Below are 24,897 nucleotides of genomic sequence, written 5' to 3' on the forward strand. Positions count from 1 at the left end.
CTGAACACAGATTGTAAATATAATACAAGTCTTACGGGCTTTGGTTTTCGACTGCTCTTTAAATTCGTCGTTCAAAGGAATTACGTCAATGTAATATCGTCGTCCAAAAGAATTACGTCAATGTACTATCGTCGTCCAAAATAATAACATCACTTTGATATCGTCGTCCAAAAGAATTACGTCACTTTAATCGTCGTCCAAAAGAATTGCGTCTCTTTAAAAGAATTGCGTCTCTTTAAAATCGTCGTCCAAAAATACTCCGCTTCAATATCGTCATCCAAGTAAAGCAAGTCATTTTAATATCGTCGTCCAAATAAAATACGTCACCTTGGCAACATACGCGACAAAGAAGTCTCACAATTAACAAACAAACTTTGTTACGGCAAATACTCGACATACAGAACGGGATTGCTTCATTATTTTTTAGAGCGCACCTAATATATTTCTTTTCGAAACAAACTATTAAAAGCATTTAGTCGGTGCAAAGAGTAAAAATAAAGACACGTTGCGATCAATCGCTTCGTCGGTTAAGTTTAAATAATTATCTTGTAAGAGGAAGCATAGCGCCACTGTCAACACCTCATCAAATTCACAGGAATATCAAAACAACGCGTATTTTAGTTTTTTGATAGGAAAAAATACACGCGAACTTTCTTTCCGATTTGCGCTAGTAATTTTAATTTGTTGCACGTTTTAAACATTTTCGAGGTATTATAAGAAACTTTTTGGAATTTTCGTTCAGGTCGAAACAAAATTTAAAAATTATAGAAAGTGACATACTCTGAAAATTTTCAATTAGTTTTTTCGCGACCATTTTTTTGTGCGCGCAAACCCAATCTGTCATGGAGTACCATTTCAAAAGAAGGAATTGTTTGTAAACAGCGACATCGTTCGGCAAGGTTGAAAAAATCCTGAGAAAAATTAAAGGAAGAGATTCTGACAGTTTAAAGGCAAACCTGTTGCATGCGCATATCTGTGACTTTTTGTTTTGCTTATTTTCTTGAGTAATTAATGTTCAATAACTATGAAACTGCGAAAAAAAACAAATATTTTGCTAACAAGCGCGTGAAAATTTGTGTCTTGTTTATGTCAAAATAAAGCTAAAAACTGAAACTAAAAAAGTGCTTATTTGGTATAATAACATTTTTGAATACAGTAACAAAATAGTTGGCTCGTCTCACATAGAAACGAGAGAAGATTGGTGATTTTGACTCAATCACAACAACCTATTGTCTTCTACCATGATTTCGCATTTCTATTGGTTTACACTCTCCCTTTAGCCTCGATTTAGCAAGATTTTTATGCAATGTTAAGGAGTTATTCTCTTGAATTCATATGCATCTTTTGCTGACGTCACATCGTAAACGCGTCTCTCGGTAAACTTAACTTTTACGATTGTTTACGAACTCTTTTGCTTCGCTTACTAATTCTTGAATATCTTCATCCTCGCTTTCCTTATCTCCACCGGGGTTGAAATCGGAATCGTCGTCGTCATTTTCATAACTCTCTGATGACGTCATGCCGTCATCGATAAAGCTGTCGTCATAGTCGTAAGTGTTTGGTTCACCGTCGTCGTCACTGCGACTATCGATAATGCTTTTTTCTACATTAAATAAGTAAATAAACAAATAAATAATTATATATATATATATATATATATATATATATATATATATATATATATATATATATATATATATATATATATATATATATATATATATATATATATATATATATATATATATATATATATATATATATATATATATATATATATATATATATATATATATATATATATATATATATTATTTTTATGTTTTGTTTTCAAGAAAAAACTACATTAATTTTGCTACTTAAAGTTTCATGCTTCTTAGCAATCTTCAGGCAAATGATACAAATTATACAAGTTGGTACTAACTAAAGTATAAACCTTTTAATTACGTGATAAAACGTAATAAAACAAATAAATACATTGTTCGTTACAGTTCATTTCAACCATTTCAAAGTAAATTTGTTGCGATGGCGACATTTGTTGATAAGTTCTGTTCTTTTATTTAACAGTCCCTTCGGTTCAGCTCGTACAATTGCTATTTTTTCTGTTAGGCACCCGAATGAACCCATTGTTACATCGAAAAGAACGTTTCCTTTTTTAACCCAAGTCGATGATTTATCAAATAACAAGGACTTCCGACTGTGCGTATTGAAAAACGTGCAATGCCGTATAAGACAGGAGCGCGCACGTGTGACTTGTGCCTAACAGAAAAAATAGCAATTGTACGAGCTGAACCGAAGGGACTGTTAAATAAAAGAACAGAACTTATCAACAAATGTCGCCATCGCAACAAATTTACTTTGAAATGGTTGAAATGAACTGTAACGAACAATGTATTTATTTGTTTTATTACGTTTTATCACGTAATTAAAAGGTTTATACTTTAGTTAGTACCAACTTGTATAATTTGTATCATTTGCCTGAAGATTGCTAAGAAGCATGAAACTTTAAGTAGCAAAATTAATGTAGTTTTTTCTTGAAAACAAAACATAAAAATAATATAACTGCTCTGTTACACATTGAGCACTCTGTTGTAATTTGTGTTAAAATTACTTCGTGTTTATATATATATATATATATATATACATATATATATATATATATATATATATATATATATATATATATATATATATATATATATATATATATATATATATATATATATATATATATATATATATATATATATATATATATATATATATATATATATATATATATATATATATATATATATATATATATATATATATATATATATCTTCGATAGTTAAAAAAGACTAAGCCTGATTTCGAAAATAATTTCGTCTGACGAAAGCTTAGTCCGATACTTTTTAGCGATAACGTAGAAGATATCAAATAGTTAACACTGATTTTCTTTAATTATTCCGGCGAGATTTAAAAGAAAGATAAAACTAAATGATCAGTTTTCAGGGTGCCGCATAAGCAGGGAACAGGAAATAACCTCTCAAACAATGAAGTTTCACTGTTCTAAGAAAGAACTGATTTAGAGTGAATATGAGCTTTCCATCTCAAATGTCTTAGCAAGACTTTTTCGATTCTGTGCTTCCCTGTTTGATCTCTCTTATAGGCGTGGAGCTACACGCAGACAACAAACACAACCACAACAACAGCATAAAAAAAATGAAGAATGGGAAATGTACAAAAAAATGCCTACTTTTTGTGGAAGCTGTACGTTGACGTGTTTGTCTATTGGCTTCGTCAGAATCATCTAAAATTAAAAAAATTAAATCAATTGAGGTTTATCCTGATCTGAAAATATTTTCTCCGTCGTAGATGGCAACGTCCTTGTTTCGTAAGGTCTGTAACTAGCCAAATAAAGTGTTTTTTTTTAACTGTTGAAAGAGAATTGAAGGTGCCTTCTTTGAGGGAAGAAGCTATAGCGTGATTTTCTTCTTGACTGGCAAAACGACGGCATTTTTCACAAATGGGAAATAATTTTAGACGATGGTTTAATTAGCTATTAGAAGGCTATATCACGAAAACTCAATTAAGACGATATTTTGTATAGAGGAATCGAAAACCTATTGGCGTGGACAGCTAGTGTCTTGTTAATAGCAAAAATAAAAATAGTTACCAATATCCTTCGTGTGTTTGTAGTCTCTCAAATGCTGTGCATTTTTTCTGTAAAATATTATAACGTTACAATAAGACACAGATTTTGCGAGGTGAAGGAACAGAATAAAAAAAATCAAATGCTGTGCATTTTTTCTGTAAAATATTATAACGTTACAATAAGACACAGATTTTGCGAGGTGAAGGAACAGAATAAAAAAATCAACACGTTTTTGCGAGGTGAAGGAACAGAATAAAAAAAATCAACACGTACCGATAACAGGATGTCCCGTATTCACATTCCGGTTTATCATCGTCGTCAGTTGGCTGATCATTAGCAGCGTTTGAATGTGTATATTCCACAAAATGAGCAGGATTTTTTCTAAACAAAGAGCAGACAGAGTAAACTTTTGCATTTTTTAAATTTCGGTCTGGTATTTAAGCTCTTTTTTAGTATTTTTTCTGGTCCTACCTCTTCCTACCTACTGATAGGAAACTCCTCTTCAATAAAAGCTGTATTTCGCTTGTTTGTACATCAAAATGATACCACGGAATGTACGAAATATTTTTACAGAATAGAAAATGCAATATATGTTTACGACTTGGTTACAAACCCCTGTATAGTAAATTATTACTTAGTGCTAGACATGCACGAAATAATTAAACATGAAACAGCAAATCTCGTATAATTTACCGACTTGGCATCGGCTCCCCCCAGAGTAAATAACTACGTTGTTCTATAAATACACCCGTAATAGCAAAGCTGGAAATAATAAGTACGACGGAGAAACGTTTCGCAAATCTAATACGACTAATTAACGAACGCTGTATTGACAGAGTACAGTCATCCATCAAAAGTCACTGCACTTAATAATTCTCTTTAGTACCAGCTACTACGGTAGGGTTGACATTTCTTGCACTTTTTATTGTTATGTATTACTGTTTCTACTCCAACACATAGTATTTTCAAAAACTGCGAACATACCTATAACATTGTGAGCCATACGGACAAACAGGTTTGGATGGATTTTGTTGTTCTCGAGCAGCAACATTAGAAGCAGTTTCTTTACTCATACTCGCGTCTGTTGTCGAAAATGAAACAATCTGTTCTTGCTCCTAATAAAAAAACAAAAAAAATAATTTTTAAAGCACAAATTGAAGCTGCATAAGTATGTCTAGTTACATAAAGGTTTAAACAGGAACTAACAACCTTCCAAAAAACTAACTTTCAAGAACATACGCCTTGTAGCTTTCTAGCAACATTTGATGCAATAAAACACCACTATTTTTGTTGTATAAAAATCTAGCATTAAATATAGTCAATATAACAATGTTTTGTACCAGACCATAAAAAGTTTATTTTAATACCTTACTTATGATGGAGATTTTATCTTCGCCTAAAGTAACATCTGTAACCTTCTCATTTGGACTGGAATCTAAGATTAAATAAAGGTACAAAAAGACCACGTGGGTGCATTCCTAAACAGCCTAATATAAAGTGTGAAGTCACCCTTGCATGGCAATTTTAAGCATGATATGGAATGAAACAGGAAGGATTTTTTTTCAAAACAAAATAAATAAATCGTTACTAAATTTTCATAAACTAAAACCAATTTTACAAATTATTTTTGAAATTTCGAATCCCCTCCACAGGGGGTTAGGGTAACACTATATTGACACATGTGTGTACTAATCAATGTGTTATTCCCACCCGTTTTTACTACTACAAGGAGTTATTGATTAGTCCGTGCTAGGACGGGGCCTAAAACTTCGATGACGGTAGTAATCAACTGACGATCTCATCATTCAGTTGAATTAGCCAGATCAACATATATATTGGTAGATGACTATAGTGAGCTACAGCAACAAGTTCGCTCAAAAAAAACTAAAACTAAATTTTGTAAGAACTTTAAAACATATTATAATAAAGCATCAATCAATGAACCAATTTGATTGTTGAATTTACAATGGAGAAAACTGGAGGGAATAACACACTGATTATTACACAAATATTATTATCTTTAATTACACTAATTTTTACTGGAATGCTTTTAAAAGACAACCATATTTTTTTCTAATAGAAATCCCCTCCAATAAACAAAATAAAGGTTGGAATTCTCAACAAACAATCTTCATAAAACCCTATTTTCAATGTTTTGGTGAATAAAAAAAAAAAAAAAGTTTAATAAACGCCCTAGGCATTTATCTTAAGTAATATGGTATCGACATTGTTTTTCTCTGCAAAATCTTAAATGGATAATAGTCTGTTATTTTATGCTTTGTGTGATTCCTTTGCTTTCATGAAAACCACACAAACTGTCACACCTCTCTCTTTTGTAGCCTTTTTGGCTGGTTTAGGTTTTTTCTTTGGTTGAGATGATTCTGTTTGAAGCATCCAACTAGGTAATGTCCTTGTCTTGCTTACGAAAGAGTTGCTTGTCGTAGAAGAGGGAACTGTAGTCAAAGCAGTTGTTGACTGCAGTAAACTCATGTCACCTAGAAATAATTGGACATACACATTTCATTGATTTCTAGGGTAAGATATACAAGTATTTATTAACACAAGGTTGTCAATCTATTATTCAAATCTTTCGAAAAACAAGTACATATAAATCAGCTCACTTCTTTCAAAAATTTGAGGAGTATTTCTCAATAATCTCTTATCACTTAACTCTTTTAACTTCAACTTGAAAGCTTGGGAAAAGATATATTATCATAATGTGCCACACAGTAGAGATAATCATACCACTAGAAATCAATTTTTTTATAACAACAGACAGACAGGCAAACAGAGTAAAAATGTACCTTTTGTTGTGATGACATCAACACTAGTGGTAGCACTATTGAGAGAATAAGCAATTCTTTATATTTTTATCACAAAAAAATACAGGAAACAATTATATAATAAACTAGTAAATTTTCACTCTTCGTAAGACAAACGTGTTGCCCTGATTAAGCATTGAATCAAGCATCTATAGTAGTTAATCAATCAGACTAAACCAAAATTTTTACTTCCGGGAATAATTCCATAAATATAAATAGATACAACAAAGTTGGGAAACTAGTGAAAATTTAAAGGGCTTTGAGATGAATTTATAATTTTAAGGCTCATTGTAAATTTAGTGAAGAAATGTTTAGAATTGGTGGTCACCTAGTATTAAAATTCAAAAAATAACCTGTCTTCCACATTCTCATCTATGCTATATGCTTGTGTTTTATCCTGTGTAACTTCTACAGTGAAGAAGAGAGAATTTGGCAGCAAAGATATGCAATCCCCATGAAGAAGTTGTTTCCAGTCATCTTTTTTCAGAATATGATATTTATCATCACCAGCAGAACAATGAAATGTTGGGTTTTTGTGTACCTTGGTTCAAATAAAAAAGATAAAAAAAATTGGCATAAAAACACAAAATAAAAGGTTTTTTTACTAATTATATACTATTTTTGGGTACTTTGTAAAATGTTGAATGCTTAAATTTTAGCTGCACTTTACGGTATATGCGTTAGTGCAATGGGGATCATAGTAGTGTTTTGCACACCTATTTTTTTGAAGCTCGGCAACTCACAAACAAATATAAAAATACCCAAAAAAACATGAAGGCAGACATACAATCAAGACAAGCATACAAAAAGCAATGGTAGCCACATATGATAACTTACAGGTTTTAATAATAATTCACCATTTTTTACTTGTACAATGGCATGGGAACGGGAAACTCGTTTATCTGTCACCTAAATAAATATATAATACAGGGGAATGTTTTCTACAAATTAAAAATAAGAAAATGATTAACAAAGGTAACTCCCCTTTAACAAGTCCAAAATCAAATTAGCACAACTTTTGGGAAAAATAATGATTGACAACCTATGCCCTTTGCAATGAGTTGGAACATTTTCAAAATGGCAATGCTGCCAATGAAGAAGAATATGTCTGAAAATAAAAACTATGATAACCACTACTAAAAATCATGTTTGTCAGAAGCATTATCCAAATAGAACATCTAAATTTTAAAACACTTACACAGCTTTTTCATCGTGCTACAAAACCATGTTTTTATCCACAATACAGAGACTTAAATGCAATTACAACTATCACGTCTACCAAGTTTTGCATGGCACAATCCCCTCTTCCTCTCGCAAACAAAGAGAGCGTACTCACTTTTAAAAATGGACCTCTTCCAATTTCTGTTTCACCATCAGGTAAGCTGATTTTCTCATTACTATCAGTATTGATCAAAAATGCCATTAGGTGAATTTCATATTTTCTTTCCTACATGTTATTAACAATCGAGTCACCATATCTATGTTAAATAATTCCTTTTATAAAGTTTGGAGGATGACTTTCAAGCATAGTTGGCAGAGGGGTCAGAATCTCCTTCCACAAACATCCTAAGATTTCAGAAAGCATTTTTTTGATGTTGCTGTTAAAACAATATAGGAAACCTACCAAAAAGCGATTTTAAATACTTACAACAAATTGATACAGAGAAAAAGTTCTCTTAAATTAAATTGTGCTCTTGTTAATTCTATTTTCTACTTCGTCTGCCTTTCATAGCCGCCAAATGTGATTAAATATACCTGGTAATTATAGATCTCTAGATCTCTCAGCAAGATCTCTAAGGCATAAGACAAATTTTTACCGTTGCCAATTTGAAAATTGCCACATGCTTAGTTTATTGAGTTTACTGAATCTTTTTGAAATAAGGAAAGGATCAACAAAAGGCAAATTTTAACAAAATCCTACAATAGTTCTGTTTTTATTTTATTATTATTATTATTTAACTTCAGCAGTCCTTATTTTATGTCTCCTATATAAGACGATTTGAGAAGATATAAATAAAACAAAATCAAATTCAATACATACATGTAAGCACATGTTTTAAAATAAAATGAAACAAATACTTTTTATTTAATAACATAAAAAAAGAGAAGGAAACATTTTCTTATATTTTCAATTATTAAGATTGGAGTCAACTATACCTTAAATTCAACAACAACAAAATTTTAAAATACAGAATAATTTTAATCACAATTATTTAAAACAAATTTAACAAGAAACTAAAAGATTAGCCAGGAGGCAATATTTATGATATACAAAACTTGAAATTATACATAATAAACATGTAAGAAACCAAAAGAAAAAATATCTTTTTCGCAAGTCAACCTATTTTTACAACACCTTATTATTTAATCATATTTTAACCACTAACAATAACCATACACAACAATGAAAACAATAATCATGGGTCATAACCATTTTTGACATGCGATTACTATAGAGTTGATTGAGTGTTTTGGCTCTGAAGCAAATTCAAATTATTAACAGCTCACCAAGTCCTCTTAAAATGTGGTTTCAACAACCTTACAAAATGTAGTTTGGCCACTAGAAATTGCTCTTTTTTAATAAAATATACATTATTATACAGGATAAAAAATAATTAAAAAATAAAATATTATCAAACATAGAATTAGCATGCTCGTTAGGCAATATACACAAACAAAAATGAGGGTTGCGTTGTGAAATTGTACATCTTATTTAGGCCTTATGTGCTAAGTAAAATTGCTTGGCAATCTAAACTTTTTTACTGCATAACAAGGGCAATGGGTTTAAAATCCATATAAATCCATAAACAATGTTAGATATCTTACATTCACAAAGTCCAATCGTGTGTTACTGTGACATGAAATCTCAGATAAGTTCAAAACACTATCCAAAGGAAACAAGCAAAAAAACAAACAGAAAAGTTAATGAAAATTCATTTGAATTTGATCTCTTGTTGTTTTACTAAAGCAGTAAAGTTATAAAATATTAAAAGTATTATTAATTCCTTAATGCATCTGGAATATTGTTTCGTTGTTTCCTATTGAAATGAGTTGTCAGAAAGAGTAAATTTCCAATTATGGAGTTCCAGAGGTTTATGAGCCAAGATTTGAATCAATAATTAGATGAAGAGTAAGATAAGCAGGCTTGAGTTTTTTTTGTTATGCACTTTTAGAACAACTTTGTGTTTAAACATTCAAAGTTGCCTTAAAATAAAATTACGTATATACTATTCATTAGCCCATGGAAGAATCCACAGGTCTGTTAATCCTTAGATTGTCTGTTGCACATCGCTATTTCAAGCATCTGTAGCACAAAGTTACAATCAGCTACCATTTTGAACAAAATAGGTTATTATTATAAAGACTGTGCAAATGCTGAATATACAGCACTTTTGCTAATGCATTGTTTCTCTACCCAGTAGTAAGGTAGCACACTCCTAATTTCACAAGCAAATTTATATAATTTGAAAAAAACAAAATTAAAGAATTATCAGTAACCAAAATATTTTCTGAATTTGCTCTTGTTAATCTCTGAGTCTAAGCTGTGCCTGAATGGAGGAATGACGGGCACAGGAGAAGACATTTTAACACTGGCTCGACTGCTACTTAGGTTTACGCAACTTTCAAAAAGGTTATAAATAGCTTCCTCAGAATAGAGGACTGATATAGTTTCTAATTTTTTCATCGTCTCCAAACAACCCAAAAGTAGATTTTTATACTCGGTGACTCTAGATAAAGGAAGACCAACACATTTTAATAAAACTAGATGTCTCATGTTTTTACAATTTATACTGATACTTTGAAGAAGTTGCATCCATTGGTTTGTGCTGTTCCCTGTTGCAAATAATGAGCCACATTCTAGACCAAGAAGTCTTGGAAAGAACTTTAGGTTAGCTGCAATACACTCAAAATCAATGCGGTAACATGTACGTAGTGAAAGCCACTGCAAATTCGAACAGTTTTGTAAAAATGAAAAGGCTTGATTAAATAAGCGATTAGCAAAGTGTAAGCTCAACACATTCAGGTGTTTCCAATTTCCTACGGAATAAGCAGCCTCTAATACTTCACCAGTTACAGCTTTGCCTCTTCCAGTGTTACTTAACAATAAACTTTCCAATAAATCCATTTTTGGTATTGATACAATCAATCCTGCTGATGTTATTTCATCGCAAAAACTAAGGTCAAACTCTTCAATGATACTTGCTTCCCATGGAACATTACTAAGTGCTAAATCATTTACTCCAGTACCAGATAAATTAAGAGATTTTAATTCCTTAGCACCATTTATTAAATGGCTCAATGACGAGCCATTCAAATTTTTACAATTCTTTAACACAAGGGATTCTAAATTTTTCAAGGTCTTGGCAAAGATAACCACTTCAGAATCACTGATAAATTCACAATCAACACATTCTAATATTTTTAAGGCATGCATTTTACTAAACATAGTCTGAAAATTGGTGAATGCAGGACAAAAATGGTTGTTTCCAAATCCAAAACACTCCAAATGACTCATATCTTGAGCCTCTAAGATAACGTGCATAAACTGAAAACCTGCTTTAAAATTACGAATATCTAATCGCGTAAGATTCCCAGGAACAGAAAGACAATTTAACTTGTTTTCCAAAGTGCTTGCTAAATCACAATTCTGTAATACCAGAGTATCAAGCTGTTGACAACTATTAGTTAATTCTTGAACTATGTTTGGTGAGAAACTGCAATTAGATAAATCCAATGTCTTGAGTAAAGGAGATAAGCGAGATTGTATCAACTGTATAATAGTTTTTTCATCTACTTTATTACATCTACTGAAATCTACAAACTTCCATAATTCACTATCATAAACCACCCAAAGCCAGTGCTTGCACACCAAAGCAATATGGCACAACTCTGGGTGGGTTAAGTTGCTGAAAATTTTTAACAAAACAGTATCAGGAAGTGCTGATAACACAATGTCAGTGCATTGTTCCAAATCAAACGGACGTTCATTCGAAAAATTTGAAAATGCAGATTCTATTTCTTTAGAAATTTGATCTTGTTCAAACAACACTGCTTCTTCATTCAGAAGTAAGTCTGCATTTTCTTCCATTTTAAGTTAGCTTGCATATAAATAGTAAAATGGTAGAAGTAACAGTTATCTAAAATACAAAGAAAATGTAAAAAAGGGTAGCCAAGCCAAAAGGGTAGCATAAACAGGAATTTCATTAAACTGTTTTTAGTAGACATCTCGGTGGCACAGCTTAAATTGCATGTGACATGGACTATAACTTACATAAAAAACAACAAAACTTTCAACAGTTTGCTACAAATTTAGTTGCAGTTACAAAGTTGCAAAACATAGTTAATTGTGTTTGATCTTAAAGGGGAAGTTAACACAAATTTTTTTTGATATTTCATAGAACACAAGTTCAAGTTTTATTTCAAACTTCTAACAGGAAAAGTTAAAAACTCACGCTCTTTCTCTGAAAATTACGACCGCTATCTCTACCCCTTCAGAAACTGGATCTAGCGCGGTTTATGACGTAAATGTGTTCAGAAAGCAATTTTCATAAACAAAGCTACAAAGTCTCATTTTATGTCTGAGTCGATTGGCTAGCAATACGTTTAATAACATTATAATTCTTACATAAATAAAACATGCCCAACTGTTCAGCATTCGGATGTGCAAGCAGATCGTCTTGTGAAAAAGATGTGAGCTTCCACAGAGTTCCTTCAGCGAGAAACAACAAAACCTTGCGCAAGAAATGGTTGCAAAACATACAACGTGATCGAGACTTGCCGTTTTAGGCGGAACTACTTGGTACCACCCGAGTAGAAGATTGTTGTCAGATGCTGTACCAACAGTCTTTATATTCACGTCAGAATGTAAAAAACGAGAACACATAGAAGAAAGGATAAAATCACGGGAGAAAAAACAGGTAAATATAATATAAAAGCCAAATAAGTCCTGATGACGAGGTTGAAAAACACTCATAAAAAAGATAAATGTTGTATTTTGTCAAACTTGTTTCCACAGCCTTTTCATTATTTAGGTGGTAGAGTTAGTACTCGAAGACACATTTTCCGAAGCAAACGTGTCTTCAGACAGATATCAACATTTTACTGCTCAAGTTGAACCTGATGTTGTGGATAAAGGTGTCAATGCTGTTGCTAGTACGCAGTTGAAGAAAACTCAATACTGTTTTCAAGGTATCTCAACAGTAGAAGTAAACGACTTACAAGCACACAAGAAACCATTGTTAGTAAAAGTCCCCAGGAAGAAGTCTCTTAAGAACAAGAGTTGCAACACCATGATGTCATTTCCACTCCATGTGACAGTTGAAATGCATACTGTGTTATTTAAAGAAAGAAACGTGGAAAACAATGACGACGACCCAGCTGCATCCGTGTACAATGATGACCAAGATTCTCTGTTCCACCCGGATAGCGTGACGGAGAGTGAAAGTGATGATGGTGATGAAAATGAATCTGGGGAACTCACTGATTACTACAAATCAAGTAACTTTATTGTACATTGGTCTTGCATACTTTCACTACTGCGTTGTTTCACATGCATGAAAGCGGTAAGCATTTCCAACTCCATAATCGTTGGGACACAGCTGATCTTACATATGATATGCTCAGCTGGCCACACTCACAAGTGGTGCTTGCAACCTTTTATTCGGCGACAACCTCATGTAAATTTACTCGTGTCAGCAGCTAACAGGCAATACTTACCAGCGAATTCAGGAATTTATGAAAATTTCCAAGATAAAGTTTATTTCAAAAGTCGCATTTTCGCGAATCCAAAAACATTTTCTTTTTCCGGCTGTCCATAAAGTGTACACATTACACAGGGAACTTCGTTTTCAAAGCTGTCTTGATGCTGAGGATAAACTTGATTTGATAGGCGACGGGAGATGTGATTCACCGGGTTATAACGCGAGGTATGGTACATACACCCTTATGAATTTGGAATCTGGAGAAATTTTGGCTTTCCATGTGATACATGTGGGAGAAGTGGAAAATTCATCGCGGATGGAAAAAGCTGGGATGATTAAAGTACTAGAGCGTGTCGGTAATGCTGGAATATCCATTAACAGCCATACAACCGATCGACATAATTTAAATAAGGAAATACTTAAAAGAGGAGCGGAATGACATTAATCATCAATTTAATATATGGCACGTTAGTAAGAGCATAAGAAAGAAATTAGTGAAGCTCAGCGGGGAAAAAAGTGCCCGTGATTTACAACCTGTCGGTGCTGTGCATCATCCGAGGGTAAAGAAAATTGGTTCAGTCTTTTACACCATGTAAGTAATAGACATCACTGGGAAGGAAACACTTATTACAAGAAGTGTGCCTACACCAAACTCAGTGAAGACGACAGCCGAATTAAAAAGCACGCATAAACGAAAGATGGCAAATCACGGTTTAAACACCAATACTCGAAGGTTTCTGGCACCTGGGTAGTAAAAAAAATTTCGACAAAAAAAGATAAGAGGTATACAGAAGATTTGGTAGAGGAAGTCGAGTATTTAGTGTCTTCTCAAGAAGAATGGGCTGTTCCAGATCTTAGCAACGTACCAAAATACATCGCACCTGTACAAGGCCAAGAAAAAACAGAAACTGTATGCACCACAAAAACAAGATTCTTGTTTTGAATTTATTTTTTATTGTAAAACGTTTTTCTTCTTGTTACTTATACACCTCAATGGTTGTCATCAACACTGGTTTATAAAGCCAAATCGTTCTGAAATCGTCCAACTATGTGATTCACTCGTTCTCTGAATAAGAAATAAAAATTAAATAAATAACTCCCTGATGGATCTCACAATAAGTCATATATGTTTTTTCTGAATATGCGCTTGAGTGATGGAACACAATACAAAAAACCCAAATTAGACTGTGGTAACAACACGAGCAGTTTTAAAAAGTTTAGAAAAATATTTAGCAGTGAAAAAACTTTAGAGGAAAAAAAGAGCTGAAGAAAATATATTCGAAAAGATATTATTTTTTGCTTAATTAAATTTGGTTTATTTTACCTTGGAAAATTACTCCAGTGTTGCAACAAAACTTTCCGTTTGTTTGCATGCTTTGGCATAGCCAACAAATTCAAGAGTTCTTGTCGCTGTTGTCACACATAATAAATAAATATTTATTCCAAGCATGTTTTAAAATATTTTAAACTACGTATGATACTTTGAAGAAATAATGTCAGTAGAAATTTATTCTAGTAAGCTTTTCTATACCTGACCTCAAATTTTTGTTTCTGAACACATTTACGTCATTTTCGTTGTTTGATCCCAGACCATCGGTACAAAATGCGCTGCGCAAAAAAATGACAATTCTTGGAGGCGAAACAGCAGCTAGTTCATAAAGAAAACACAACATTCAGGAACTAAGTTATATATTTTCATGATTTTATGGACTAGTTGAATGAAATATCAAAAAATAATTTTTGGGTTAACTTCCCCTTTAAACTTATCTAGAGAACCAGCAGTGGACGTACAGTATCATGACAGAATAAGCAGTCTGAATGATCACAATTGACGAAAAAGCAGAGGGGGAGAACAAATGAAAATAAATTCACATATTTAAATTGTGAAACAACTACACTAAATTTGCACAACACATGACCAAGAGCACAAGATTATTTCAGCATTGATGCAACCATCAGCATAAAATATAATAAAAAGGGCATGCTATAGCTGAAAACAGATTTGTTGTAACGGTTCTGGTTGCTGTTTTTGCAGGAATTTACTGTGGTTTTGTTATCTGGACAAGCAATTCCACCCTTTTTGGGCTGGAGAGGTGTGTTGGGCCTAGCACATTCTCAGCTTGAACAATTGTTACACATCTGTGTGTAGAAACCACATTTTTCTCTTTTCCAGAATAAATCCCCTTTTTCAACGCTAGATACCCCTCTCTTTTTCTGGTTCAGACGGCTCTGGCGGCTTAATCCAGGACTTAAATTATATACAAATGATCCTTTGTTGTGTGTTAAGGGTGGTTTCTTTTTTGTGCATAAAAATACATAAAAATACATAAAAAAACGCAGGCTCGTTTTTCGAACGCGCCAAATCGATTTCTATTAGTAAATTAATAATGTGTAGTGCAGCACAGAAAGATTAAGAACATAAAGAAAAAGCCCGGCAAAATTTATCATTGTTCACCTATTGCTAAATAAATAGCCAATATTGAAGAGTAGTGCCAGCAGAAGGGAAGGGAGGTAAAGGAATTTTTCGTTTTTATAAAAGTACTAAAAATTAAAGTTTTTAACTCAAGATGTTTTAATTGTTCAAAAGAAGTTTCCACCATATATTTTTCTCTCAAATAATGTCAAGAAAGGATTGGTTAAAGAGAAGAAGTTTAATGTTCTAGAGGGCAGTTGTAATGTCATTTCACTTTGCTGTTATGCAAAGCTCCTGCTGGGGATGTTACCACCCCCTCGCACCCCTTGTAACGCATCGTAGCAAATCTAGTACCATCTAACCCCTTGAAAAGCTCGAATTTTGAACTGGGAAAACTAGTACTCTAGTAATACTAGAAACAGATACAAAAGAGTCATTTATGCAAGGGATGCGATGAAAACTAAATTCAATTCAACACACATTGTACCCCTAGCACACGCGCTCTCAATTTATATAAGGTTTTTTTCCAGCAAACGCGGCTGCCATCTTTTCCTCAAATCTTACACATTTGTCCCCTTTGGTCCATTGCGTATATTCATGGCGGCACAAGCAGTGTCTTGTTCTTCTTCTAAAATACTTTGCAGCTGGGAGCTAACGCCAGAGAGATGGTTTCTCATATTTAGAAAAATTTAAAGAAAATTACCTAGCCACAGCGGAGCCAGTTGTGAGCAAATTTTCTTAGCAGTGTTTTACCCAAGCATGTTCTGAAATGCACTCATCCCAGAAACGTCAATGTGTGGTGTGGTGGGCAAATGTGGTGCAAACCCCCTATTTGATTTGAGTTTTCAAAATATTTCCTGCCACACAGATGCAAAACCTGAAGCAAAGTTAACAAATAATATCATGCAGGATTTCATCTCTAAAGACCACTTTGTGACATAGCTAGCTGGTTCTTTTGATTTCATTTTAAGAATAAATATAGGCATGTATATGTGCACTTTTGTGTAGGTAAACAAAAGAGGACTTGCACAGGGTAAAATGGCTATTAATGAAGAGTAGAATTTTTTAGGTAGCTTTATCCAAGAGGAACTGGAATTAAATTTTAATTATAGCTAGCTATATTCTTCTGATTCTTCTTAAAACACTTTAAAAGATTTATTTGATTACTGTCAGTCAGGGAAAACAGCAAATTAGGATATCATAAACTAATTAGGCTATTCACCAAATTAGGAGAGGGATCCCTAACTTGGCTATGCTATCCTAATTTAGCTATGAATTTTTTTTTAAAAGCAAAACAATCACCGTTAACGTGCTATCCGCATCTTTATTTCACTCTCTTTGTGCAGCCAAATTTCAAAACTTTGATATTCGAAAAAATTGTCGCATTTGTACGACGGAACTAAGAGATATTGACCAAAATTGTTAAAATATTTTGCACATAGTCTAATTAGCTTACAGTACAGTCCAGATGTAAGCGTACGCGTACGCTCAACTTGCAAAAATAATTGCTTTCATTAAAAAAAACAATAGGATAGCGAGTTCCTTTCAAATTGCGCGAAAATAATTGCTTCGTGTAAAAAACAAAAGCATAGCAAGAAACATTGTTTAAAAACAATACTCTGCGCGAGAAAAAATTAAACGCGAAGGCTATTGAATTTTAATTTTTTTTTAACAACGAAACTAATTATAGTAACGCGATTTTAATCTGATATATTTAAAAAACACAAGCTCTTTTAAAAAACAAGAAATGCAATGATCTAAATATTTAAAAAAAAACTAATGCTACTTTTAAAACTTTTAGTAATATTTCTTTATCGTCGAAACATATTTTTTAACATGCGAAACTTTAAAGTTCTTTTTATAAAAAGCAACGTTTAGCAACGCAAACGGGAAAACCCTACGTTCGGGACTTTTCCCTTCGCGATAAGATTTCAAAAACAAATTAAATTTTAATACCGAAGAAAGAAAAAATCTAAAAATATAACTTTTGACGTTTTATAGTATAACCTACATTTTATTGTTAAAAACATTGTCTTTGTTTTTTTTCAGCGCAACAGCTCTATCTCTTAAAAGATTTAAACAATGCATCTCGCTGTCTATTTAGTTTTCGCGCAAATCTTTTATTTTATAAAACTATCAAACAATGGATCGCCATGTCACATTGATAGAGTTGATAACATTTTAAATACTTTAAACACTATCTAACGAAGCTTTCCTATCGCCGTTCTTCGTTCTGTAACTTTCTAAAAAATCATTTCTATCGCCGCTCTTCGTTATTAAACTTTTAAAATGTGATATAACGAATCTTTTCTATAGCCGTTTTTTGTTTTTAACTTTTAAAATGCGATCTAAAAAAAAACATTCTATCGCCGTTTTCCGTTTTAAAACTTTAAAAATGCGATCTAAAAAAACAATTCTATCGCCGTTTTTCGTTTTTAAACTTTTAAAATGCGATCTAAAAAAACATTTCTATCGCCGTTTTTCGTTTTTAAACTTTTAAAATGCGATCTAAAAAAAACATTTCTATCGCCGTTTTCCGTTTTAAAACTTTAAAAATGCGATCTAAAAAAACAATTCTATCGCCGTTTTTCGTTTTTAAACTTTTAAAATGCGATCTAAAAAAAACATTTCTATCGCCGTTTTTATACTTTTAAAATGCGATCTAAAAAAACATTTCTATCGCCGTTTTTAGTTTTTAAACTTTAAAAATGCGATCTAAAAAAACATTTCTATCGCCGTTTTTCGTTTTTAAACTTTTAAAATGCGATCTAAAAAAAACATTTCTATCGCCGTTTTTCGTTTTTAAAATTTTAAAATGCGATCTAAAAAAACATTTCTATCGCCGTTTTCCGTTTTTTAAACTTCTAAAATGCGATCTAAAAAAACATTTCTATCGCCGTTTTTCGTTTTTAAAGTTTTAAAATGCAATCTAAAAAAACATTTCTATTAAAATTAAAGTTTCAATCTTTGTTAAAATATAATAATTTCTATCGCTTAGAAGCTTTATTTAACCTGCGCAACCAACAATGCCTTCTCGCTAGTTTATTTAGTTTCCACGCAAAACAATTGTTTAATAAAAATATTAAACAATGGCTCTTCGTGTCACATTGATAGAGTTGATAACATTTGCAATTATGCTATTGGGAATAGTTATGTTAACACTATTTAACAATAGTTACGCGCAGTTATAATAAGCTATTTTTTCTTCGATAATCTTTTGTTTATTACGCGCAAGTTAATGACTTACAAGACTCGCAAGATAATTAATAAGAACAAAAGACAAACAACTACCGCCTCCGAGAAAAAGGTGTGAAACTTGAGCGTACGCGTACGCTTACATCTGGACTGTACTGTATGATGATATCCTAATTAGGTTATTCTGGCAGGAATTAAATATTTCCTTGACCCGTCGATGATACCCTAATTAGGTTACGTAACCTAATTTGCTGTTTTCCCTGACTGACTGTGGTCTGTTGTATATTTTCTACCTGCAGAAATGCTTGCACACATGCAAAATTGAACATTGGCAAGCTATCTATATAACCATTACATATAATTACCATGTAAATTTAAGAATATAATTTCTCAAAATGTTTGTATGTTTTTTTTCTTCGTATAATTATACGAACGCTTCGAAGTACTTCGTTTCGTTAAACGAATGTCATACGAAGATAAAAAATATAAACGAAGTTTATACAAACTTTTTTAATACCTGATATGAACTTAATAAAAGTTATGAAATGGTACAAACTCTGAACAAAGTGAATTGCTATACGATCTAGAAATGAACTTCAAAAGTAATGGTGTAATTGCGCATAATTATTTCAATACGAAACCAGAAACAAAAGAAGTCAAAATATACAAGGTTGACTTCTTTGAAACAACTAGCAAAATTGCGTATTCATAGGTTCAATCTACACAATCCACGGCGAACTTTTTTGTTTTTCTACGATCTCGTTTTCATGAATTTTAAACGATCTACGGCGATCTTCTTGTTTATAAAATCCCGTTTTCATGATTTTTAAACAATCTAAGGCGATCTATTATAGCTTCTACGATATCATTTTCATAAATTTTAAACAATCTACAGCGATCTTCTCACTTTATACGATCCCGTTTTCATGATTTTTAAACGATCTACGGCGATCTTCTCGCTTTATACAATCCCGTTTTCATGATTTTTAAACAATCTAAGGCGATCTATTAGCTTCTACGATATCATTTTCATAAATTTTAAACAATCTACAGCGATCTTCTCACTTTATACGATCCCGTTTTCATGATTTTTAAACGATCTACGGTGATCTTCTCGCTTTATACAATCCCGTTTTCATGATTTTTAAACAATCTAGAGCGATCTATTAGCTTCTACGATATCATTTTCATAAATTTTAAACAATCTACAGCGATCTTCTCACTTTATACGATCCCGTTTTCATGATTTTTAAACGATCTACGGCGATATTTTTGCTTTCTACAATGCCATGGAGACGATCCCTAAAGACCTTAGATAATAAGTCCAATTAAAATTAGCGAAGTTTATAATTGTTAAAAAAATTTTAATATAAAGGCTTGAGATAATAATCCAATTATAGCTAATAAACGAACTTCGTTTAAGCAATATGAACTTCTTTAAAATGATACGAACTACATACAAACTTTATTTTAAATGATAGGAACTTTATACGAACTTGTAATTTTGATGTTACGAAAAAGTTTGTATTAAAAATAAAATGATACAAAAGATTTAAAAAATCGATACGAAGTTTTTGATACGAATTATACGAACTACGTACAAACATTTTGAGACGATCCCTTACCTTTACTTATTTCCTCATAGACAGACCTTTACAATATAATCTTATACTCTACAAAACCACAATAACGCTTTTTCCTCTCACAATAAATCTGTTATTAATTGATGGGTGCTTGTTGGCTGGTATTATTTTTTTACAAATTATCATGCACCCTCCATTAATCTTTTACCCCTCTCCTAATTAAGGGTTCTATTCATTATTTCTTGTAATTTCCACCTCTCCTGACTCAGTCCATACAATATAATGAGGTCACTAGGTCTTAGATTTTTGTTAATAGTTATCCCAAGGGTTTCAAATGAGGATGAGGTGCAACCATTTTCAAGACACAAAGTACAGATGTATTAATATAAAAGATGCTTTTAGTATAATTAATAAGAAATAAATTATTTGCTGACTTTGATTCGTAATTTCAATAATTTAAGAGAGCTATCACAGACATTAAGAAAACAAAGAGTTGCTTGGGCGATTGCGCATGTGTGGGGGCCTGCGCATGTGTAATTGCACGCCTGTCACAAAACGATCTGTCTCAGCTGTGAACTTTGCTGGAACTTGTATTACTCTTGTTCTACATGCCAAAACAGCAACCCCTGTGTGCGGTGTACAGGGACAAAGGGATTTTGTTACTTTACATTTCAACTTTTTTTTTTTTATAAGTAACTCCAACTTCAATAGTTATTTTCGGGCCCAACCAACCCTAGTTTTCACGGAAACAAAAAAATATTGATATCAAGCAAAAAACTTAAAAAAAATCAATGGTGTTATTTTTTGTTGGTTGAATGTCAATCTACAATTATACTAAACAAGGTGAATCAATAATGTTACTTTAGGACCACCATTGGTAAGGCCACTTGCAGTTGATTCTTTGTTCATGGTAATTTGTACCAATGAAACTGAAATGCGCGATGCGATAATTTTGTAATTACAAAAATAGTTATGTGGTTAAACAGAAGTTTAAATTTGTATGTGATTTATAACAAAAATTAGCTACTTCCACTAAAATATTTACAATACAAGTAAAAAACAAGACACATAATGGTCGTAACACCCTCCTTCTTTATGATATTATATATTTAAAATTACTCTAGCTAAAATGTAATACTGCAAGACTTTTAGAAAACATTTAGGAAATATAATAAAAACAAGGTAGAATAAGCTTGTTGTAACACCCTCCTACATAATGAATTTTAAATAAATATTTTTAATGCCGAGAAAGACTTTAAATATTTTCATAGTCCGTAAAAAGACTTTGCACTTAAATTTAGATTTTCTTATAAGACTGCTCAATAACCAAAAGAACACTAAACCTTTGTCAAATTGTTATATTTTAGAATCGCGTGTGCCCCATTTCTTGTGTGTGTGCTTTTTTTTCCTATCGATAGTAAGTGAGCAGGTTCTTTTAAAAATTTTATAGCATTTTTACATTTTTTGTGTGATGTAAACCTATAAATTAAAAATTGCTGGAAAGTCTTAAGTGATATCATTGTTGTGTTCTTATGTGTAAAGTAATATTTGGTTTTAAATTTTTTTCCTATGTTATCTTGTTACTATCTTGAAGTTAGCTATTATTCGCAATAGATAAGGTAGCTTTGACAATTGCCATTGTGAACATGATTACAATAACATTTTTTTGGCGCCATGGTTCATTCCTAATTCAGAGAGCCAGCTTGCATTTTCAGAAAAGTTCCATGTGGTTTTTTATTTGAAATCAGTGATTATCATCTCACCATGCACAACCATATTTATCATTCCAAATTATAAATTTTGCTGCAGCGTTGCTAATATGATATTGGTGTAAAACTAGAGAATAGGCCCTAAAACGTAATAGGAGATACCTAACTAGGGTCCATGGAAAATAAAGGGGTGGGGATCGGTGGAGTGTGTATTTTTTAACCCTCATTTTATAGGAAAATGTCAGGTTGGAGTGGCTTTACTGACAAGGAGCTGGAAAGGCTAAAAGGTGAAAATGAAATGTCTGTTCAAACTGAAACTCCTAAAACATCAAATATTGGAAAAACACAAAGAAAAAAAGTTCGTGAAAAAAAAATACAGAATGCTCCCAAACCAGCCAAAGAAAATGTTGAAGTGGAAAAAAAGGAGGACCCTGGTAATGAAATTCGAGCCAGCAAAAGTGTTGGTGAAGTTAATGTTAAAGAGTGTGATGGTACCACGAAGAAAGAGTTAGATGTCATTGTACTTTCAGATGAGAAAGTTGCTGAGCTAGAAATGTCGAGCTTGGAACAGTTACAGATGAAACAAAAACTAATTGAAAACCAAAACAAGAAAAAGCAGGAACTTATAAAGCAAGCACTTCTTCAAAAATTTAAACAGACACAGAATGAATCAGTGAAACTTAAGGATATTCAAAAACAATTAAATCATCTAGACCAATCACTGCAGACTGATGTTGAAGTACTACGTAATAAAATTGATGAGTCATGCCTGTTGTTTTCACAAGCTCAAAAACGATACGAAAAAGCTGAAAGTGAATACGTAGCTGCGAAGCTTGATTTTTTTAATAAAAAAGAACAAAAGGAGTCATTAACTGAACATCTATACTCCATTATCCAAGCAAATGAAATACGAAAAGCAAAAAAATTGGAGGAGTTAATGATGAAGTTAAGTGATCCCTCGAGTCCTGTCTTAGAGAAAATGCCGGACACAGTCAACTCAACTTGTGTAAACTATTCAGCTTCTGTTAAAGTTGAGAATTCCAGAAATAATGTGGCTGATTCTGCATCGTCTGGAGATTTACACTAAGTTTAAATTTAGTTATGTCGATTGGTAATTAATTTGGAAACATTGCACTATTAATTTTTGAATTTGTTTTATTATATATATACAATTCCTTAAAAATGCACTTATATGTAATATATTTATATTACATATTATATATTGTTTATATTATGTATCATACTTATCCCATTTGTGTTTAGAATTTGTAACTTTACTTATAATGAATTAAACTAGAAAAATTAAAAAGTTTGGGTAATTTGAGTAAAAAAAAAAGAAAGAAACGAAAAAAGAAATTATCTGTTAACAAGAGATAAACATGATTTTAATTTTTATTTTATGCATATATATTTATTTTCACAAGCCAAAAAATGGTATTTTTCAAGTATTATATATTTTTGTAAAAAGTTTTTATGGGTTTCCATAATGAAGAAAATCACAAAACTGGAATGCAAAGTAGTTAAAAAAAGAGCAACTAAACCGTTTTGTAGGTTTTTGTTTTTGCAGTAAATTTGGCAATACAATTGTTTACATCTTTTATAATGTTTATAATTTTCATTAAAATAACTTGCAATTATGCTTCATGAGCACTAAAAGTTACTGGTCCAAATTTGGGAAGTAGGAAATATTTAAATTATGCTTATGTAAGATATTATAGACAAAAATTTATATATATTTTCCATTTGCTGCTATATTCCAGGTGAATGGAACTGGTAACTTTTAAGGAAAAGTAAATAAAATTCATAATCATATAAGTTGAAAAACTACTTGTACTACTGAACATTCTTTAAATGTTGAAACAAGCCTAAGTTTGACATAATCCATTTTGTCAGCATTTTTGTGGCGAATTTTATGAGCAATGGATACAATCATTTAAAAGAGGACGGAAAGTAGTTTTTTAAGCACAGTTTGCCATGGAAGAGAATTGCCGAATTTCACCTAAAAATTGCTGACTTAGAATTATTGAAAATTTGAATAGTTCATAATTTTAATGATTTTTACCTAAATCAAAATATTGAATATTTAAATTATATTTGTCATGAAGTTGTAGTTTTGTAATTTTGATATCAATATCGGTGTAATTGCACGTAAATTGTGTTTTTGCATACAGCAGTCAATTTTCTCTCTTGTTGATTACCATCAGCTTAGGATGCTGTGAGGTCTTTGAGTATGATTGTTATAATCACGAAATTCCATAAGAGGTCTATTTTGATGGGTGAAAAAAATGATTAAAAGTCAAATAAATGTGCAATAAAGAAAAAACACTAACAGACAAAGCAAGTTGAACTCAGTTGATTAAATAAATGTCCTCTTGTTCAGCACAGTTTTTCTTAAAAAATGCTTTCTCTCTTTATTGTTATTTAGAAAAAAATTAATAGAAATAAATCTGATAACATTTTTCACCATCACGTTTCAGGAACAAAATGTTGTAACTCTTTCTCACATTATGAATTCTGGCAAACAAACTTGATATATCCATCAACACCCTCTGTAAAATCAATAAATTTGACACCTTTTTCTCCATTACTTTTGCTGATGGGACTAGATATATCCTTTAACTCCCCTGTAAAATCAAGTCAGAGCAAAACGCGTATGAACATTTTTAATGACATTGACACTTTAGCATATTTTTATAACTTGCTTCAACTCTTATGGAATCTAGTGCTTGTATTAGAGTTCTTTCTTTCCCATTGAAATGCTCGATTCTTTCAGATTTTTCTTTAAAAAACATGCTGATTGCACAATTACTCATAGTGTGTTTGTCTGGAGAAAAAT

The 24,897-nt window shown here is 31.9% G+C and overlaps 4 protein-coding genes across 6 annotated transcripts in view; 1 reads left to right on the forward strand and 3 right to left on the reverse strand.

The window, feature by feature from the left end:
• LOC130657447 (uncharacterized) overlaps window positions 1-18,929 on the reverse strand; it is a 36,190-nt gene extending 17,261 nt beyond the window's left edge. The window contains exon 1 of the mRNA XM_057460432.1: window positions 18,827-18,929. The gene's annotated coding sequence lies outside the window, so the exon portion shown is untranslated. The remainder of the gene's footprint in view (window positions 1-18,826) is intronic.
• On the reverse strand, window positions 1,109-8,254 carry LOC130657443 (aprataxin and PNK-like factor). 2 transcript variants are annotated; one of them, XM_057460426.1, is made up of 12 exons: window positions 8,109-8,254; window positions 7,797-7,938; window positions 7,298-7,369; window positions 6,814-7,001; window positions 6,443-6,477; window positions 5,963-6,133; window positions 5,006-5,073; window positions 4,623-4,753; window positions 3,912-4,019; window positions 3,660-3,706; window positions 3,240-3,293; window positions 1,109-1,603 (listed from the first exon to the last, which is right to left on the reverse strand). In XM_057460426.1, exons 2-12 carry the CDS (start codon window positions 7,881-7,883, stop codon window positions 1,383-1,385), a joined length of 1,182 nt encoding a protein of 393 aa, XP_057316409.1. In that variant the 5' UTR covers window positions 7,884-7,938; window positions 8,109-8,254; the 3' UTR covers window positions 1,109-1,382. The 2 variants fall into 2 exon arrangements, with proteins under 2 accessions (XP_057316409.1, XP_057316408.1); XM_057460425.1 differs by lacking the exon at window positions 8,109-8,254 and having other exon boundaries at window positions 7,797-8,045.
• Window positions 8,200-11,687, reverse strand: LOC130657440 (F-box/LRR-repeat protein fbxl-1-like). The gene has a single exon (XM_057460423.1). The coding sequence runs from the start codon at window positions 11,547-11,549 to the stop codon at window positions 9,951-9,953; it is 1,599 nt and encodes a 532-aa protein (XP_057316406.1). The 5' UTR covers window positions 11,550-11,687; the 3' UTR covers window positions 8,200-9,950.
• On the forward strand, window positions 16,165-24,229 carry LOC130657445 (RAB6-interacting golgin-like). Of its 2 annotated transcripts, none has more exons than XM_057460429.1 (2): window positions 16,165-16,298; window positions 22,296-24,229. In XM_057460429.1, exon 2 carries the CDS (start codon window positions 22,300-22,302, stop codon window positions 23,146-23,148), a length of 849 nt encoding a protein of 282 aa, XP_057316412.1. In that variant the 5' UTR covers window positions 16,165-16,298; window positions 22,296-22,299; the 3' UTR covers window positions 23,149-24,229. The 2 variants fall into 2 exon arrangements, with proteins under 2 accessions (XP_057316412.1, XP_057316411.1); XM_057460428.1 differs by lacking the exon at window positions 16,165-16,298 and adding an exon at window positions 19,620-22,199 and having other exon boundaries at window positions 22,232-24,229.
• Window positions 24,230-24,897: the final 668 nt, after the last annotated feature.

The sequence above is a fragment of the Hydractinia symbiolongicarpus genome, chromosome 9 (genome assembly GCF_029227915.1).
Source record: "Hydractinia symbiolongicarpus strain clone_291-10 chromosome 9, HSymV2.1, whole genome shotgun sequence".
Classification (NCBI taxonomy): domain Eukaryota; kingdom Metazoa; phylum Cnidaria; class Hydrozoa; order Anthoathecata; family Hydractiniidae; genus Hydractinia; species Hydractinia symbiolongicarpus.